Source organism: Aplysia californica, unplaced genomic scaffold, assembly GCF_000002075.1.
Source record: "Aplysia californica isolate F4 #8 unplaced genomic scaffold, AplCal3.0 scaffold00001, whole genome shotgun sequence".
Classification (NCBI taxonomy): Eukaryota; Metazoa; Mollusca; class Gastropoda; order Aplysiida; family Aplysiidae; genus Aplysia; species Aplysia californica.
The window spans coordinates 5,461,405-5,480,291 of record NW_004797271.1 but is presented as its reverse complement, the minus strand read 5'-3'; the positions used below and the strand labels follow the sequence as shown (position 1 = coordinate 5,480,291).

Genomic DNA, 18,887 nt, shown 5'->3' with positions numbered 1-18,887 from the left:
ACATACACACACATACACACACACATACACACACACATACATATACACACACACACACACAAACACATATTATTATTTAACCAAAAAAAGCTCATAGATATTATGCACCCAGAGTTAAGTTTGTCTGAAAATTCCTCGAGAGTGCGAAACTTGGTGAATTCACGGCATTCTTATTAGTAGCAGACTTCACTATGTCGGACCAAGCGGTCGCCGTTTGTAGTATGGCTCATTGTATTACTGAACGTTGATTTCAAAAGAAAAACCCTTCTGAATAATCGGTCCCTAGCGAAATTGCGGCTGAAAGTTATCCACATAAGTGACATACTACAACTGTTTCATCTGTTGGATCTAAACCTCTCCTCTCGATCGTTGCTCTTTCTCATCTAATCCTGGCTCTATACAGACTACTCTCCTCACGTCTCCACCCTCTTGTGAATGACGATACTCCAGACACTACCGTCAATGGCAAAAATCAGCCATTCTAGCTGAGGACCGAATACTTCAGGCTACCAGAGATAATTTCAGTTATTTCAGGCAGTTTTTGTAATGTTGAAATGGGGGGGGGGGGAGTCATGAGTGAAAAAAGGGGAAACAATAGGAGAAACAATGTGCCCTCTTTACTTTTTCCCGAATGTTATTGTTATCTCCCTTGTAATTTGGAGTTGCGCAAAAAAAATTCTCTTTTATTTTTTTTAGACTATTGGCTGTTGGTATGTTCAGGCATATTTTATATTTAACATGGAACCTGAGCTTTTATTTCTAGCTTTGCCTTAACTTTTTGTTCCGTTTTTGGTCTTGTCTCAACAAACCGCTCAACGCATTTCAGTTTTCAGATGATGAAAACAGCTGGCTCCCTTAGTGCACCGTTTCCTTCCGGTTATTGTTCTTCTTTTCATGTTTTCCTTACAAGGAAGATTATTGTTTTGGACTTCGATGATAATGAAGCTTGTCTTCTTTCTTGTTCCTCTTCCTCTCAACTCTGCAGAGACTTTGTGTTCCTAGCTGTGTAAGTCATGCATCGGCTGAATATTTTGTTGTGGTTTGTTCCACATATCAGGCGAAGGTTTGCCCGAAATATATCAAGAGAGTTCGATTTTTGCTCTATTTCCTTGTTCTTTCCTCACTCTCACTTTTTTCCCCCTTCGGCTTCGTGCATCGTTTGCGATCAGACTCGGACTCCAGCTCTTTGCCGACTTTGCTTTCGACTTTTGATTAAATTTGTGCAGGTCGTTAATCTAGATCTAGATCTAGATATCTAGATCTAGATCTAGATCTAGATCTAGATGTAGTAGATTGATCTAGATCTTATATATTTCCATATTTATTTGTGAAAGAGAGCAATGAAATGGAGAAAGGTTTTTAAAGTGATTCCTAGTATCTGCATCCAATAAAATTTTGGGAGGACTTCCCTAACGAGCGACTTCCCTAACGAGCGACCACTAGTCACTAGATTCTAGATCTAATCTATCTAGATCTAGATTAGATCTATATCTAGATCTAGATCTAGATTCTAGATCTAGTATGACTATGACAGGTTGTGCGAATACCATGAAATTTTATTCGCCCAGGGTGTGTGAATACTGTGTGAATACTATGAAATTTTATTGGCACAGGGTGTGTGAATACTATGAAATGTTTCCTCTTATATCGCGTAGGGCCGTGCCGTAGGGTAGGGACAAAGACTTTAAAAACAAGATAGTTCACTCCTCACTTTGAGGCAATTAAAAAAGTGTCCTTAAAAATTTGGTGACGCCCTCTTCGAAAAAGTGCAGACTTTGCGAACAGAGTTATAAACCCTACTTGTGTGAAAAACAATAAAAGTGAAATTAACAGACCATCCTATTCTTCTTCTAGAGAAACGAAAGAGAGCTTCAATATTTTAAGACTGGCGCCATCTGAAGCAATTTGCGGACTTAGATGCGAACACTTTTCGGGCTGAGTAAACAATCTTGTTTTGTACTAGAAAGTGGCTATTCTCACCCGCCCGGAAGTTCTCGCAAGATGAACTCCTCCCCTCTTCTCTCTCTCTCTGTCTCTTTCTGAATACTGTCTATCGGTGTGGACGATCAAATTTACCAAAACAAAGTTAAAAAATGATGTTAAAACACAAAAGTAAATTAATTTGGTTGTCTACAAAGATGTTACGGCTATTTAACTTTTCGAATCGAGCCGAACTATGCGGGTCGCCATTTTGTTTTGCCCGGAAATTCTCGCGCTAGGCCCTAGACTCCTCTCTCTCTTTCTCTCTCTCTCTCTCCACTGCCCACAGACAAAATTGTACGCTTTTAGTAGGCTACAGTTGTAATGGAACGTTTGTTCACGGCACAGAATTCTACAATTTTTCTGTTATCACAGAGTAGAATTCTGTGGTTTAGGGTGAACGCAAAATTTGGTGAACGCGCACCGGGTGAGAATAGCCACAAGACTCGCCTGCACTATTCTCACTCCGGGTGAGAATAGAGGTGGCCTTTGTACTATCTTTCATAGGGATAGATCTAGATCTAATTTTAGTTTTGCAATGCGATACAAAAAACCCCCCTCAAATTAGAATTCAAGTTGTGTATTGTGTCAATGATAATGACTCAAATCTCTCTTTTTCCTTTTTTTTTTTTTCCTTGCGCCTTGAGAGAAAGAGAGAGAGATGAGTGCATGCCTTAACCCTAAAACTGAAACAAGTATATTTTACTAGTGTACAGTTGTTTTAACATATTAATTTTTAAAGCCTTTGCCAAAAGGTGGGATACCCGGGTGTGACAAACGAGGTCCAAAATCAACGTTGGCTCGACCCTTTGCAAATAGATATTCGCACACCTGGTGTGAATAATATTGATTCTTATGTGCACACCCGGTGTGAATAATCACTTTCTTTGACGGGCATGATGAACAAGGCAGTGAAGATTTAGTCTCTATTCAAAGAAATACGACCAAGGCCAAGGGTTGCTCAGAATGAGAAAGAAACATTACATGATGGAAGTTGCTGCCTTTACTAAGGTTTAAAGGGAAGATATTGACTTTTAAGTCAGTTGTAAAAGCAATATCTATTGGAGGCCAAACATGTTGTGCTCTCAAACTAACGACGAATTATGACAAGTTTTATGTGACATCACTTTTACTCTTTCAAGTTTATTTTATGATGTCACAAACAAAGGATGGTTTGTGCTCTGGCTAGCCTGGAGGAAACCAGAGACGAAGTTCATGAATGAAAGAAAACAGCCGTCTTACTTCTATTTATGTAAACTTGGAGAATCACCAAAGCAAAATCAGGAAAATATGCAGAGGTGTGTTTGCGGAGATCTCTATCTCCTTGCTCATCATATGTAATTTATTAATGGACAAATGAGAATTTAGAGTGCACGGGGAGACATTGTTTTTGATGACCCATATTTCAACCACCCAAATCGAGCTGTGAATGAGCAAACCGTTGATGTTATTATCTTGAACCATATTGCACAATATACATATATCGCAATATCCATAGAGAGAGGATTATTGTTTGAGTTGGTGCAAAATGTGTCTCGTAAATGCATGGAGAAAGTACTAAGAAAGTAGAGTGTGCCTGCTGGAAACCCCATTTACTAACCAAGATAATTTAGAGAGAGGGTGAAATGAGTCCACATAATTTCTCAACTTAATAGCCTGCTATGTCTCCTTAAATAAATGTCAACTGAAAAATGTTGTTGATGAATTGAGACGAAAGAACAATGTAGCTCCCAACAAAGCAAGGGATCCAAGTTTTTCCTCGTGCAGCCTACAGTCCTGATTTCGCTTCCTATGACATCTAATTTCTTATTCTGGAAGATGAATTTGCTGGATGAAAGTTTGAATGTATTTAGGCCTGAGCGACAGCTCTGTAAATTCAAAGCTGCCGAGTCTGCAAATCCGCTGTGCAATCCAGAAGTGGCTGAAGAGACTGAAATCCTAATATACAAAGTCGTTGGTATTATTTACCAGCACATCGTGTAGGGATGAGGGTTGGCCACGATATCAGAATTCGAATTTGTGCATCAGAACGCATTTATTTCTGGCTAACTTTGATATCATTTACCAACAGATGCATTCCTGTAGCTCAGTTTGAGCAAATGCATCTTACGGTACCTTTCACCAGGCACGCACACAAAGTATGATCTCAAATGCAGGATCTTAATGGAATGTAGTCCCTTAGAGAAGAATATGGGGTAGTTTTTGTGTTGTGAAAATTGTTTTCTTCTAATAGCAGGAAAGCAAACTGGGATTGTAATGGATGGGATCTTAGATGGAGACTTTGTATAAGTACACATGAATGTGTAAATTTTTAGTAATGGTCCTGATCTGCCTTTGCTCCACTCTGTCAATGTGTGCAAAATATCTGAATATTTTTCTTTTTGTTTCTTGTTGCTACATGTTATTATGCACTATGGCATCTGGTAAGATAGTTACTCAGAGTATACATCTTATTAAGGAGGGTCTTTGCCTGAAATATAAAATGTAAATTTCCTGTTTTAAAGTTTGATAAATCAGATAACTTTTTGGTGATTTGCTCAAGTGATGCTGCTTTAGCGGTTTACCCAAATTAACTTGGAAATAAATATATGTATGTGAACAGTTTCAACTATTTTAGTCCTTCATGAAGCATTATTCTATGTCACTTTGTATCTCCATTTTTCTGTGTATTTTCAGGTTCTCCGCACAGATCATGAGAAGCCAGTCTGTTGGTGGGAATATTATGTCTCCTGGAGAAAAGCAAATTTAATTTGACGAACACCTTTCCAGAATCAGTGCTTTTCTTTTTTTGAGCTTAAAACGTTAATGAAGATGTAATAGTGTATGGGATCAGCTAAATAATTTTTGTTGGCCCTGTCTCGGTCATGCAGGATGCCATTTGAAGATAGAGAGGGCCGTATGTGTGGCTTTTTGAACATTGAAGAGACAGAGAACACTGGGACATTTTGTCGAAGGTTTGTTTTATGTTTGTGCTGTTCATTATCATCAAAGGGCATCTTTCTTTGTTGCTCACACTGTTGTATTGACTGTCCTTAAGGATTACCTTTAAAGTCTTTATCATATGGTAAAGTTTTCTTCTTCTTTGTGCTGTTTTCTTAGGATTTTTTAAAATTTAAGTTAAAGCAACTTTTAGAGAAAAAAAATCATAAATTACACGTACATTCCTGAGCTTATGAATAGTCTGCCATGTGTGATGTGCTCCTTTTTTTCTGTCAAACATCTATCTTCCTTACATAATCTCTCCCTCCTCCTTCCTTTTTTTTCATATTACATTCAAGTAACACCTCTAATCTTCAGCTCTTTTTGTTGCAAGTACTGTAAATCTCTTACTAAAACAGGCAACCATGACAGTCTGAAATGAGTGTAGGAATGGAAATACCGTTAATTTTAACTGAGAATGTGCTACAAGGTAATTTCTGTCATACCCTTAGTCACCTTTGGTGTTGCTCAAAGCTTTCATTTCCAGACAAAAGTAGGATGAAACAAAAGTGAAAACTTTTTCATTTTGAAAATGAAATGCACTTCCCACCAAATATTGTGCTCAGCTTTTTCCTGCTCCTCTCCTATGTGAGGATGGTCAAAATTGCACAGGGTTTTGTCATTGTCATTGCTTCATGATCATACTTTTTATTATCTTTACAATGTGAGTCTGCCAGTCTGTGAAAAAAGAAATATAAAAATATGTCTCTCCCCACCTTAAAGTTTCTATTTGTTTAACTCTTTGGAAATGGTGGGCCAGTTCAGCTGGTGCACGGCATCACTTTGTTGTCAAAACAAAAATTTTCCAACCCCCAGAAAATCCATCCTATTTATAATGAAACTGCATGGTTCTTACAAGAACTTTCATTTCTTCTCGGTTTGGTGTTTATTTTATACCAATAGGTTAAGTAGGAGTGGAGTAATAGGTCAGTTCGTAATGCTGAAAATTTGGATGACAAAATTGGCTGTATACAAACATGAAATTTTCTTCCATATATGTACAAAGAGTTAACCCAACCCAGAAGAGCCACAACTTTATCCCTTCTAACAACGAATTTGCTGTTGTGTCAGCTGGGGTCAGATTCTGTTGTTAAAAAGAAATAAAAGCATAGCTGTCAGGGCTCGCTCTGAACTTCAGAGCCTGTGGATGTGCTAATGATAAAGGTCAAGAGTTCACACTGTCACTGTTCTGACATCCGTTGGTCATGTTTGAAAGGGCAAGTGACTTGGATAGAGCAGTGATGTATGATTTTTACATGTTTTCCAACTGTTTAATTTGATGCATATTTGGTGTATCACTTTAGTAAAAGCTTTCATTTTCCTATGGTTTTTAGTTGTTTTGTTGATTTTTTTTTTTTTCATCTTTGGCTGTAGAGAAGTTAGAGTTTATGATGATACTGATATGCCAGGTTGGAGGTAAACTTTATAACTTACAGTCCATGCTTTTTCGTAGACTGAGTATTAAAACATGTAAATATCCGTGTTTGATTTCTAATAAATAAAAATGAGTATTAAAGTTTGAATTAAGACTACTTATTTTCTGTTTACATGCACCAGTAAACACTGTATTCATCTGCACTTATTTTTGTTTCAGATATTTTGTTTTAGATCAAAATAATGGAAAGCTTGTGTACTTCATGGACAGCCCAGCTGTAAGTTTTCATGGACGTGACTTTATATTATAACACTCACAACAAATTGTCTACCAGTATTTATCGGAAATAAAGATAATTCCATCGTCCAATCAGTTAATCTTTCCTCGCCTGTGTGACTTTATGTATGTTTACATCATGCCTTCTTTCCTGGTTCCTTTTCTCGTTCTTTTGATCTTTATTCTCCCTTTTCTTTTTCTTCTTTTCTTCCTCCTTCTCCTCCTCTTCCTCCTTTTCTCAGTACCTTTATGTGATATTATATTGCCATTTCCTCTTGTTTAGTTTGCTTCGCTTTCTTTTTTAGTTGTTATTGGCTAAATATTTATACCATATTGTTACACTTCTGTTGTTTTGTTTAGCAGTGTTTTGGTTTTCTGTTAAAGTATTTTGATTTGGAATCTCCCCTTCAACTCTTTTGGACACTTGTGGTATCTTTTGCAATTTTTAAAAATTGTTTTGTTCATAAAGTGATCAGCATGTGAAGCTCTTTTCTAGTTTCATTGAATCTGATGTCAAATACAATGTTAAGCTTATTTTCTCAGAATTTATTTTAAAAAACACTTTTGGAATATGTAGTAACTGATTTGAACTTTCTTTGAAGTACAACATCTCTATTTTTTCTCAGAATCTGCCTGAGGCATGGAGAAGTCCAGTTGGAGAAATATTCATCCACAATATTTCAAAGGTAAGTCTTTTTTTTTCATTCCGTTTCTTCCTTTGATGTTTTGAGTTCACAACAGTAAATTTTGTAAGTGAGAATGTGTGTTGATCTGGGAGATGTGTGTGTCTGTGTGTGTTGTTAATTGGTCTCGCATTACAATTTACAGAATTTTCTCTCTGATTCGTCAGTTAAGTTGAGTGAAAATTCTGCATTTTACAGAGCTTAAAGCCCTCCAGTTATTGGACGCTATATAAATTCCCGTCATTATTACTATTACAGTAAAGCTCTAGCTGCTTTACAATATCTTCTGTGCATGCGTACAATCTGTAGAGTAACACTGACACATAAACAGACATTCCTACTATCACAGTACAAACGATGACGACATACACATCACTGTATCAAATTTCAACTTTGTTCTCTTTTGCACTTGTATCTGTCATTGCACCCACAGGTTAGTGATGGATCCCAGCAACGTCCCAAGGTCCAGTTCTGCTTCAGTAAGTCTGTATGCCATTGAGGTTGTTTGGGGATGTTTACTCTATCGTTGGTCTGATAAGAACTATCCTTAGCCTGATGCATTTTGTCTGCACTTTTTTTTTTGTGTGTTATCATTTGAGTTCCCCTCTTCTTTGTATTTATATGTCTGTATGCTTCTTGCTTACTGCTTACTTTTTTTTGGTTTGCTCCTTCTTTCCTATCAAACATCTATCGTCTTTATCTCTCCTCCTTTTTTGTGTATGTTACTTTCTTGTGACACATCTATTCTTCGGCTCTTATATGACCTTATTGTGTTGCAAGGGCCGTAAAACTCTTACTAAAACTAAACTTATTTTGTTTTATTTATCACGAGTTTATAATTATTCATTTCATGTAAGTTGTTGAAGACCTACAAAAGAAATGCTTCGTCTAGTCGGTATGGATATATTTTTACCTAGATTGTGTAAGGCTTACCACCTGTTATACTTTTAATACTGTTCTCTTTGCTCTTTTATTCAGGTGTTGTTGTTTTGTTTTTTTGTTTTTTTTAAAAATGTGTACTACAGTGATACAGCATTCAATTTTTTTGATTCAGTTCTTATCTGGCTTTACTGTTGTTTTCTGCGTATCATTTAGCTTTTGTGTGCTTTCGACAGATATGTAGAGATATGCTTAGATGACTATTTTTGTCTGCCACAAGTAATATTAATACCTTGTTCTTTTCCTCTAGCCATTACGGTGACGGGACGTACCTACTGCCTTCAAGCTGAGACTGAGGAAGGCAAGCAGAGCTGGACACAAGCAATTACAAACGCCAGTAAAATCACGGTATGTGTTCATTTTTACTCCCACATTTGACCGTGTGAATTTGAGTTGAAAGTCTTTTTTACACTTGGAAGTTTGGTCAGGATAGAACGTACCTACGTACCTTAAGAGGTGAATATGCGGTTGTTATTATTATTGTTTTAGTTTTCATTGTTTCTGCTGTTATATGCCTGGTGTACTCTGTCATGTGTATATTGGGCCATATCAGCTTTTTCGTCCATTTTGAGTGTGTCTGCTGTAGTGTAATGTCATCAATTTGTTGGTGTGTGTATATTGACCGTATCTGCTGTTATTCTAGGCATATTCTGTAAGGTGTATATTGGGCATAGTTACCGGTATGCTACACATATTTTATTAGGTTTACACTGGCCATAACTGAAGCTATATAATAACATTGTCTGCCATAAACTCAGGTTCATGGTCGGTGGTTGGTGGGTGCTGTGGTGTGGTTTGCTCCTTCTTTCCTATCCAAACATCTGTCATTTATGCCTGTCCTCTCTTCTTTTTTTTTGTTGTATGTAACATATAACATCTCTAATCTTCTGCATTTTTTGACCCAGTTGTGTTGCAAGTGCTGTAAAACTCTTCCTAAATCTAATCCAGGTTCCCGAGAAAGCTTCCCCTCATTCACAAGTAGAATGGCATGCAGGGGACATCACTCAAGGTGGTTACATCACTGAGATAGCTGGAGGAGTTGTCTGCAAGTTGCCCATCCAGGTAATAGTTTTATTTACATAATTTTCTCTTCTTAGTAGTTATTTTGTGCTTTGCACACACACACACAAACACACACACACACACACCCTTATTTTTATTTTCTGAATTAGAGAACAGTATATATCTGTATCTTACATTGTTATGTTTGTTCCAATTTTGAGTTAAACATTTTCGAGGAATGTCACATTGCTGAATAAATGTAATGAAGATATTGCACTTAAATGAATACATAATTTGTAGAACCACAGTTATTCTTAAGTTTATAGTTATTTTTTCTTTTAAAGTAGCTCCTGCTCCTTTCTGCACCACAAAGAAACCATTATGCATGTTTTAAAAAAAACTAATCGATGAAGAATAAATAAGAGGTCATCTCATTTGAATTTCAGTTTAGAAATTGTGTCAACCTCTAATAGGGTTAAAGTTCAATAAAAGAAAAGAAAATGGCTGACCTTGACTTCTTGACTTCCTCCCTCCATAGGCAGCGGAATCCGAAGGTGTGTCAGACGAGGAAGAGTCTCGGTCGTCCTCCTCCAGCACCCCTCCGTCCTCCTTCAGCCGCGGCTCGGTGCATGCGTACCGGGACTGGGACCCCCAGAGAGAGGCTGCGCGGCCTGGTGCTGATCAGAAACTGCAGCCCATCCGGGCTGGCTTCTGTGTTAAACAGGGGGGTGTGGTAAGTATAAGGATATTGGAACAGCTCGTAAATTTAATGTCTATTAATTTCGTTTGGATTGTGGATAAGTGTGCAGACTGTATACTTTCTGAAATGACACGAGTTAGAATCAGTCATTTTTTAAAAACTTCTTACCTTTAAGCCTCTGATTTTTTATTTCCCTATTGTCAGCTCTGACAAGTGTACTTACTTATGTTGAGTCAATTGACCAATGATAAACCATTAACGTTTTTCCATGATTATCTAGATGTAATAGAAAATGATTAATTAACTTTTTTGTGAAATAATTAACATATATCTCTCCAATATATGTAATGATAAATATAAAAGGAAATGAAATATTCATCATTCAAGGCTTGTTGTGAAGAAAAAGATGCTTTCAAGAACAAAAATCAAAGCAACAAAAATGCACATCAATACTTTATTTCTCGTTTTCCAGAGGAAGAACTGGTTAAGGAGATACTTCGCCCTCCATGAGCGAGGATTGTCATACTTCAAATCTGAACATGTAAGTTATTTCCTTTTTTTTTTTTTTTTTTTGGTAAGGGATCTTTCACATGCACAACTTGCACTTCCAAGATTTTTCGCCATTGTCCGAGAAGGCTAGGTATAGATCTTTCCTACCATGAGATCAGGGGTGTGGCTGAAAGACAGCAGTAAGATGGAGCCAAGGCATGGCAGTAGACAGGCTGCAGAAAGAGTCTGGAGCCAGAGGAAGGGGCAAAGGAGTTGATGGGGTGGGGGCAGAAAGTGGAGACAAAAGCAGACGACAGAACATTGTTACAAAGCAGGAAAGGATGTGAAAGGAGAAAATTTTGGAGAAGAAAATTTTCCATTGCTATCCGGATTTGAACCCGGGACCTATTGAATGAGAGGCGAACACCTTAACCTCTAGACCATGAGAGCCCCCTGAAAAAGTAGTTTCCAAAATAACATGTCTTTGGGTATCTCTGTCATGATTATACTGTTTTTACTGTTTTGCTGCATTGAAAATATCACTATTTGTTATGTCATAGGGTTTCTCTTATTTATTATCTGTGGGTCATTCATCCCATCTAATCATTTCAAGATTATGTATGACTGGGCTATCGTTCCTTTGATAAGTATTTAACCCTTTGACCCCTGAGGTTCCAGCCCTGATTCTTAAAGTTCCCCTGGGTTCATGGGCTTGAGCAGACGGTCAGCCTTTAGGTATTAGTTGATTGTGGATATATCAGGCATTTGGGGCACCCTGACCTATGGCCCAGGCTGAAATATCGGTCTCTCAGGTTCAAAGGCTGAACTGTATCCCCTAACCATGATATTGATTTCTCAAGGATGCCTTGTGGATGGTTGGCAGGTGCTCTGGTGTGGTTTGCTTCTTCTTTCCTATCAAACATCTATCGTCCTTATCTCCTCTTCTTTTTTTTCATGTTTTATACTCTCTTGTAACACCTCTAATCTTCTGGCGCTCATATGACCTTATGCAGTTGTGAGCGCCGTAAAACCTCTACTACAACTGAACTAACTAAACAAGGATGCCTTTTTTGTCTTTTAATAACATTTTATTGTCCTGATTTCTTCTTGATTTTTTTTTCCAAGGATAAGCTTTCTGTAACTAGTTAGTATGTGGGGATCTTATTTTTTTACATATGCTTTTGATCTTTCTGTGTATTTTGTTTTGTTCCAGGACAAGCAGCCATTGAGAACTATTGCTCTGGATGACATCACGCATGTACAGCAATCCACAGACGGGTAAGCCACACAGCACTTTGGCAACATCTTCTGTCTAAAGCTGTGCTTGCTAAACAGGGCTATAGCACTCACTAGTGGATCATTTGTGAGGCATCGCTTTTTTTACCACTGAAACCAAGTGAACTTAACCTTTTTCAATCACAAATATCTTCACTTCTGCTCATGACAGGTGGGTATTTTTATCATCAAAAGCAAGATAAATGAACAAGCTTTAAGATGGTACCAATAACTTTACATGCACAAAAAATGACGAGCGCCTGATTCCACTACATTGTGACACATTTGGTCATTTTGGTGGGGGATCACCTGTGTGGTGACGGGTGTTATTTTATGCCCTGCTCAGAATTAGAAATACATGAAGATGAGCAGAACAGAAATTTTAGCCTCTTAAAGGTGGCCAAAGTGGGCACTGCCTATGAAAAAGTTGACAAGCAGTCTGAAGTAATATACTTTTCTTTCATTCACAATGGATGGACTTATATTCAAGTTAATGTGATTTAAAAGAACCAGTTTTCCTCTATTTGAGTTTGCATGGTCTGGGGGAATGTCAGTCTTTGGTTTGTTGTTCTTTTGGTTTTATGTGCTTTTGATTTGAAATATGTGGACAGTTTTGATGCACTCCTTTATTGTCCTCAAAGCATGTTTCCCTTGAATAAGAAGTCCTTCTAGCCCACAAGGTGTGGTCGTATTTTTTTGTCTTAAACGCATTTAGACATTAGTAGGTTATGTGAAGTCTTCGTGACTTGTTTGTCCTTTGGTTAAATGATAAGCAAATTATATATACAAATGGAAAAGTGTTTGATATCATCAATTTTGATTTTGTTTTCAGATCTCATCCTGGCAGAGACAATCTTTTTGAAGTGATCACGACTAAACGCACATTTTATGTTCAGGTGAGGGAGGCAACTACTGCATATCAACATGTCTACTGGTCTTCCAACTGCGAAAGAGTGTATTGGGAAAGTGGATAGAGGGTGTATTTGAATTCCTACTTTCAGTTAATCAGTATGATCGTGTTTGACAGCAACCATTTTTTTTTTAATTGTTCAAGATTCATGTGTCAAGTTATGACTTTTTAGGAAAATTAGAGTTTTGACAAGTGCAGTAATATATGGAATGTTGTAGCACTCAGGGTCTCTCTTTGCAACTTAATATGGGTATTGATTTTCAACCACGTCACATTAATAAGCAACATGATTTGAGTAGGTCTTTTGCCCTGGCATTTTCTAACAGTTATCTGTTTTCCAGTTGTAACAGAAACTACAAATATTTCTTATTTCAGTCATATATGACTATGAGTTACATATGTAGCTTCAGGAAAACTTTTCTTATCATCACTGATTTGTATTTTCAACAGTCAAAAAGAAAATTCCCTCTCAAGGTGAATGTCAAAAAATGTCTAAATGAACGCATGTGAGGTGACTTATTTTTTCAAGTTTGTCGGTTAGACCAAAACACAAAACACCATCGATATGTTTCTGCAGTAAACCCACAGTGTGTTGAGACATTTTTGTGAAAAGTCACTAACAGAACATTATTTCTTTCAGTGCGACACGCCTGCAGATATGTTTGGCTGGATACACGCTTTGGAGCAGACACTGCAACAGAAATACACTTTCAGACACTCGCAGGTTAGTAAAACTGAATATGTACACACGGTTTAGTTATTAAGATAGACGTCTCAGTTCTTCTCGAGTGTGGTGGGAGGGTGCCACTGGTAGGTCGTACTTCTTTCCTTTCCCTTCTGTTGTTACCTTCTATTGGTCTTGCTTTTTCCCAGAACAATAGGAGGATTGTTACATCGATGGCTTCTCTTTCCTCAAACAAACAAACAAAAATTAATTGTGAGGCTGTGTGGTGGAATCAGGCTCTCGTCAATGTTTGGGCATGTAGAGTTATTGGTATCATCTTAAAGCTTGTTCACTTGCCTTTATTTGGATGAAAAAAATAGCCATTTATCTTTAATACAAGCCGAGATATTTGCAAAAGAAGGAGGTGGGGGTCAGTTGTTTTCAAAGGTAAAATTAGTGAGAAAATTACCGCCAAAGATTAGTTATTTCCTTAGCTTAAGAGTCCATGGTAAGTGAAGATTTACATTTTTTGTGCCTTTATTCAACGTTTTTCAGAAAAATCCACACAGAAATGAGTTCTTTAATGGGCATGAAAGATATTGAGCCAAAAAACAAAAATTTAATAAAAATTCGCAAACCTGCTGAAAAAAGCAAGTTTCTTTACTTTAATTATTTTGACGAGAGCCTGATTCCACCACGCTGCCTCACAATTGTTTCTAATCAATCTTTCCCTGTCCTGTGCTCCCCAAGAAAGGTCTCAAATAAATATGCAAGGACCAGCTGCTCTTTCCCTGTTTTGCCCCTGGCGTTTCTTTGGGTGACCTTTGCAGCACAACTCTGACCTGTGTGTTGTGTTTCTTCACATCTTTTCATGTGTGAGTGGTTCATAGATATTTGAGTAAAACTTCCTCCCTTTCTTTTCGATTTAATTAGTTGTTTTTTTTCTTTTTCCTTTTGAATGGGGGCCGTTACTCTGCTTACTACTTGTGTATTTTCACTCACCAATCTCTTCAGGTTTCTCAAGGACCAAGGGGCCAGCAGCCGGCGGGAAACAATGACAACTACCCAAACAAAGTTTGGCTGTGAACAAAACTTGGGAGGACCAAGATTGCACGGGGCCATCGCTTTCTGCACACGACGAAACTGAATAGGAAGATATTCAGAGATTGAAATAATCAAAACGATCGATTGAAGTTCACTGAGCTGTGACCAGATTGCTAATATGAGCTTGCCTATTTTAACAGACGCTGTGTGAACTTTGTGATTGTTGCCTGCTTTAACTTATATAACTCTGTGGTTTGATGATAGGTGAATGGCATAATAGCTTTTTGCTTCACCTATCCTGTGTGGCTGACATTTTTTAGTTCCTTTAATAGACTTACCTACCACTTTTTTCCCATCCCTTCTATTTTTTTCAGACTTGGCTCGTCTTTGTATCTGCTTTTATTTGACCTCCCCATTCCTTTCTCCCAAAATCTGACAGAGCCCATATGATTTTTATACTATTACCACAGGGATCAGTTTACTATATATAGCACACTGTTCAAATGTACTAAGCCCTGAAAACAACATTTTTAAGATGAGAGAAAAAAAAACTGTTTCATTCCTTTTAACAATTGCTCTTACATTATGCATTTTTTGTTGCTGTTTTTTTTTGGGGGGGGGTTTTCCTCCAGCATTTAGAACATGAATTTCAATAACTTTGTTTGAAGACGTGAGACATATACCACAGATGAGCAAATTGCATTGTTTAAACATTAAACATCTTGGGCTTAATACATTTGATCTGCTAGCGGGCGTTATGTTTTCTGCAGTGGAAAGACTCCTCTAATTAACAAGATCAAAAACAAGCCACAGCTTTATGTCAGCAACAGTTTGTAGAAGTCAGCATAACATAGTTGTTTCACTCTCTGTTTCCCATTAGTATTTGGTCTCCGTGACAAATCCTATCATTGTTTTCTTTTCAAGTTCTTTTATATTTTTGTAATGGCTATGGATGACAAGACTGCATGTTTATTTGTGAGTAAACCCTTCGCTGTCACCTCTTATATACATTTAAATCATTTTTTTTGTTCTTTGCTTTAGAAAGCTGTATGTGAGTCCATAGTTACTGATCCGTTCAAACGAAAGAAATCGCTCACTTTCTTATCAGCATTATGTTTCTGGCTCTCCATTTAATCTTCCTCTCAGGTGTGCTGTTTGCTCTATTGGTAAAAATATCTTCCAGTGTGGGCAGCATGGGTTTGAATCCTTCTTTTTTAAACCTGGGTTGTGTTTAGAGGTATATATCCTTTTCACAACCATACCAGCTTTATGATCTTTTCAATGCGCTCTCAGTCTCGGACAAGGCAGTTAACGGGCTAAGGCTCACTGTCTTGCCTCCTACATAACCTATATTTTGCTTAGAAGGACACAAGATCAAACGAAAAAACAACTCAGTCTCTACATTTCTTCTCAAGGGAGTCACTGCTATCAAAGCCGGGGCACTTTTGTTTTCTTGGAAAAATCTCTGTCCAGTTATCTTGGAACTTTAACACATCGAATGAATTGACTTTTATACTGTGTGATTTTTTAGCTTTAATGTGATGCAGTTCAATGCATTTTGAGATATTTTTTCCAACATTATTTATTTTTACTATGACTGTTCCTTGTAAAGATATTCAAGTCTGAATTTGTGTGTTTATATCCCTGAGTGTTTATGTTTACATACACATTTTTAAACTGTATTGAATATTGTATCAGTAAATTTTTACGGACACCCTTGATTGAAGGTGTTTAAATATTTTTACACTAAAGTAATTTTATACTGCAAAACCAAATATTTTGTAAAACCATTGTTCAGAGTTTATGAAGAAAGAGTAAAGAAAATCTATTTGGTTACTGTTGATACAGGAGTACATGTATACATTTATCCATGTAAGTCTTACTGATCAACAAGGGCCTGTTCCTGAAATGAAAACTGACAAATGTGTGCATGCCTGGAGAAAGGTACCACAAGATGTATTTGCTCGAACTGACAGGGCAATAGAGGTCAAAAATCGATTTCAAAAAAAAAAAATTGAAACCCAATTAAAAAATAATTCTTTAGCCATTTATCTACCAATATTTTCAAAGCTTTGTGTTTATTTTATGCTAAAAATGGAACTATGAAGATATTTTTTTTTAGGGAAAGTTATCTTATGAAATAACAAAGTTTGTGTGAGAACATTTGCTATCACATTTATTCATATCATAAAAACAAACCACATCACTCCGCATACCAAAGTTCGGGTCAGCCTGTGACCTTTCTCGAGCTGTCAGTTGTGCAGGAATGTATCAAAACAGTAAGGGGTGTCAAGTCTTGAGCATTTGTACCCAATATTCCGCTTCTTGAGCAAAGCCACAAAATCACTCTTCAAAATACAAGTGCGTTGTCACACTTCAAGAGCAAAGCAAAATCATTTTGGAAAATGTCTAGGTTTATTTGTGTACGAGTTTGCTTTTAAAAGCGGTTTAATGATAATTTAAAACTGTTTTGTAGTCTCAAACTGTTTTTTTAAAGTTGCACTGTGACTGTGAGTTGTAATTGTGTTGTCTAGGGTTTGGAAGACTAACAACATGGCTGGCTGATTGATTGATGTTCAATTATGATATTCATTTTGAGAAGACCTAGATCCAGATCTAGGGGAAACTTTAAAGGCATTTTTCTCAATCTAAACTTTGTTTCCGCACCCTACCTAACGATGTTAACCAAACTTCACAAAGTATAGGAACTGTCTGAAAGATTTAAAAAAACATGTTTTTCAGAAATAATTTTTTAAATCTGAAAGTGCAATGAAGTGCAATTCTTCAAAATGCGTCATACAGGACCTTTCACCAGGCACACACATACAGATGATGGTGGTAGGTTTTCTTTCCTCTGTTCAGCTTGAATTTATGCGACTTTATTTAACAGGATAGGATATTCAATGAAACGTGAATTTGATGTTTTATATTTCTCTTTTTTCTTACTTGACTCGACTATCTTTTAATCTTTGGTTTATTATTAGTATTGGTTTTATTTTTGATTTTGTTACTGTTTGTTTATATATTTTATTTTGTTATCAATATTATTAATATGCACCCTGTATCCCACTATGGATTCTTTATTACTTTTGAGTTCATGTTGGACCTCTCGTAGTGGACAGTTTCATCCTGAAAAGTTTTTTTTTTTGTTTGTAATACTTGTTTCTTTACTTTTTTTTTTCTAATGGGTTTATTTGTTGTGTCATGAAAATGCGTTGCTGGTTAACCCCTTTGTTGCCAGGGAGTGTGCGTTCCTACTGTTAGGACTAATTTTCAGCTAAGCTTGTTAACCAGGACAGTAGTCTCATTTCTCAATGTTTCTGGACTTGTCGTCTGAATCTAGCCCACTCATGACATTTATTGGGACGCCGTGTCTTCGATAGTGTCACTTTGCTTGCTTTCCTCATCCCCCTATAATCCCCATTTTACCCATAATTTAGTCAAACTTGCAAATCTGAGTCAAAAAGTAAAATATGCTTCCTTTTTTTAAAGTCAGTCTAGTGTTTAGGTTTTGCGAGAATACTCGTTCGACTGCAAAACTAGACTTGTGTTGGACTTTGTGCTGTTGAAGCTAGAGAGGTGAGCAGAGTAAGCCTGATTCCCTGTAAGGACTTCTCTGTTGACATTCACCCCTTGGCGCTCATATGACCTTATGCAATTGCGAGCGCCGTAAAACCTCTACTAAGACACACAAGACTTGTGTTTGTCAATAGTTTGCAAGTTTAGTGGTAACCTAATACTATAAAATTGGTACCGATAGTCGCGTTTTTAAATTCCCAAATACGAATCCACACTGTGCTTGTGGGTAAATCTCAGTATAGAAGAATTAGAGCCAGATGATAAGCAGGACATACATGCAATGTCAAGCTCACTCTTTATGACACCGAGATACGATCAATATTTCACCATTGTCATACCTTCGGACACTAATCCTAATCCTGTGCTATGATATGTTTGCAACATCATCATAGGTCTATACAAGGAGGAGAAATATATGTTTCATACACATGGAGGGGGGGGGGGTATGGTGTCGGCTGTTTTTGTGTGAAATTTAAAAGAAAATGATGTATTAATAGTAGGAAAATTGGAACCTCCCTGTGCATCTTCATTTTCATGCACACAAACGCATACATACATACAAACTTTTTTTTTCTTTAATCCACTCCCTTCATGTCCACTTGATTTGTTAATAAATATTGTGGCAGTTCTAGTCTTTGGAAGTTGAGGTTCTCATATTGTTTGCTTTGTTAACTCTTGTATTGTATTTTTACAATATCAGTTTTTAAAAATGATTTTCTTATTCATAACACCAATCTCAGAACCATTTGTACCACTGACATTTTTGCAATGTACAGAATTGTGTTGCATATTTAAGAGTGAACAGGTACTGACATCTGTGGTGTGTTGGTTAGGTGCTGCGCTGTTGCACGCAGGAGACCCGAGTTCAAATCACGTGTGAGGAAAATTTTTAGCATAGACAGTATATCCCTTCTTGTGTGGGTTTGCCGTGATAGGCAGGACCAAAGACCACATCTTAAATTATCTAAATTGTGTTGATGGGGGCGTTAAAG

At 37.1% G+C, this 18,887-nt stretch overlaps 1 protein-coding gene across 1 annotated transcript; it reads left to right on the top strand.

Moving 5' to 3' along the window:
* Window positions 1-888: 888 nt before the first annotated feature.
* Window positions 889-18,528, top strand: LOC101854125 (pleckstrin homology domain-containing family A member 1). The gene is made up of 13 exons (XM_005088900.3): window positions 889-1,006; window positions 4,657-4,934; window positions 6,554-6,611; window positions 7,237-7,296; window positions 7,727-7,772; window positions 8,483-8,580; window positions 9,181-9,294; window positions 9,773-9,967; window positions 10,407-10,475; window positions 11,637-11,701; window positions 12,531-12,594; window positions 13,249-13,332; window positions 14,287-18,528. Exons 2-13 carry the CDS (start codon window positions 4,852-4,854, stop codon window positions 14,356-14,358), a joined length of 1,008 nt encoding a protein of 335 aa, XP_005088957.1. The 5' UTR covers window positions 889-1,006; window positions 4,657-4,851; the 3' UTR covers window positions 14,359-18,528.
* The last annotated feature ends 359 nt before the right edge of the window (window positions 18,529-18,887 follow it).

Coding starts and splice junctions, on each gene's coding strand:
- LOC101854125 (XM_005088900.3), top strand. CDS start 4,852: ATGCCATTTGAAGATAGAGAGGGCCGTATGTGTGGCTTTTTGAACATT. Junction 6,612..7,236: donor ACTTCATGGACAGCCCAGCT/GTAAGTTTTCAT, acceptor ATTTTTTCTCAG/AATCTGCCTGAGGCATGGAG. Junction 10,476..11,636: donor CATACTTCAAATCTGAACAT/GTAAGTTATTTC, acceptor GTTTTGTTCCAG/GACAAGCAGCCATTGAGAAC.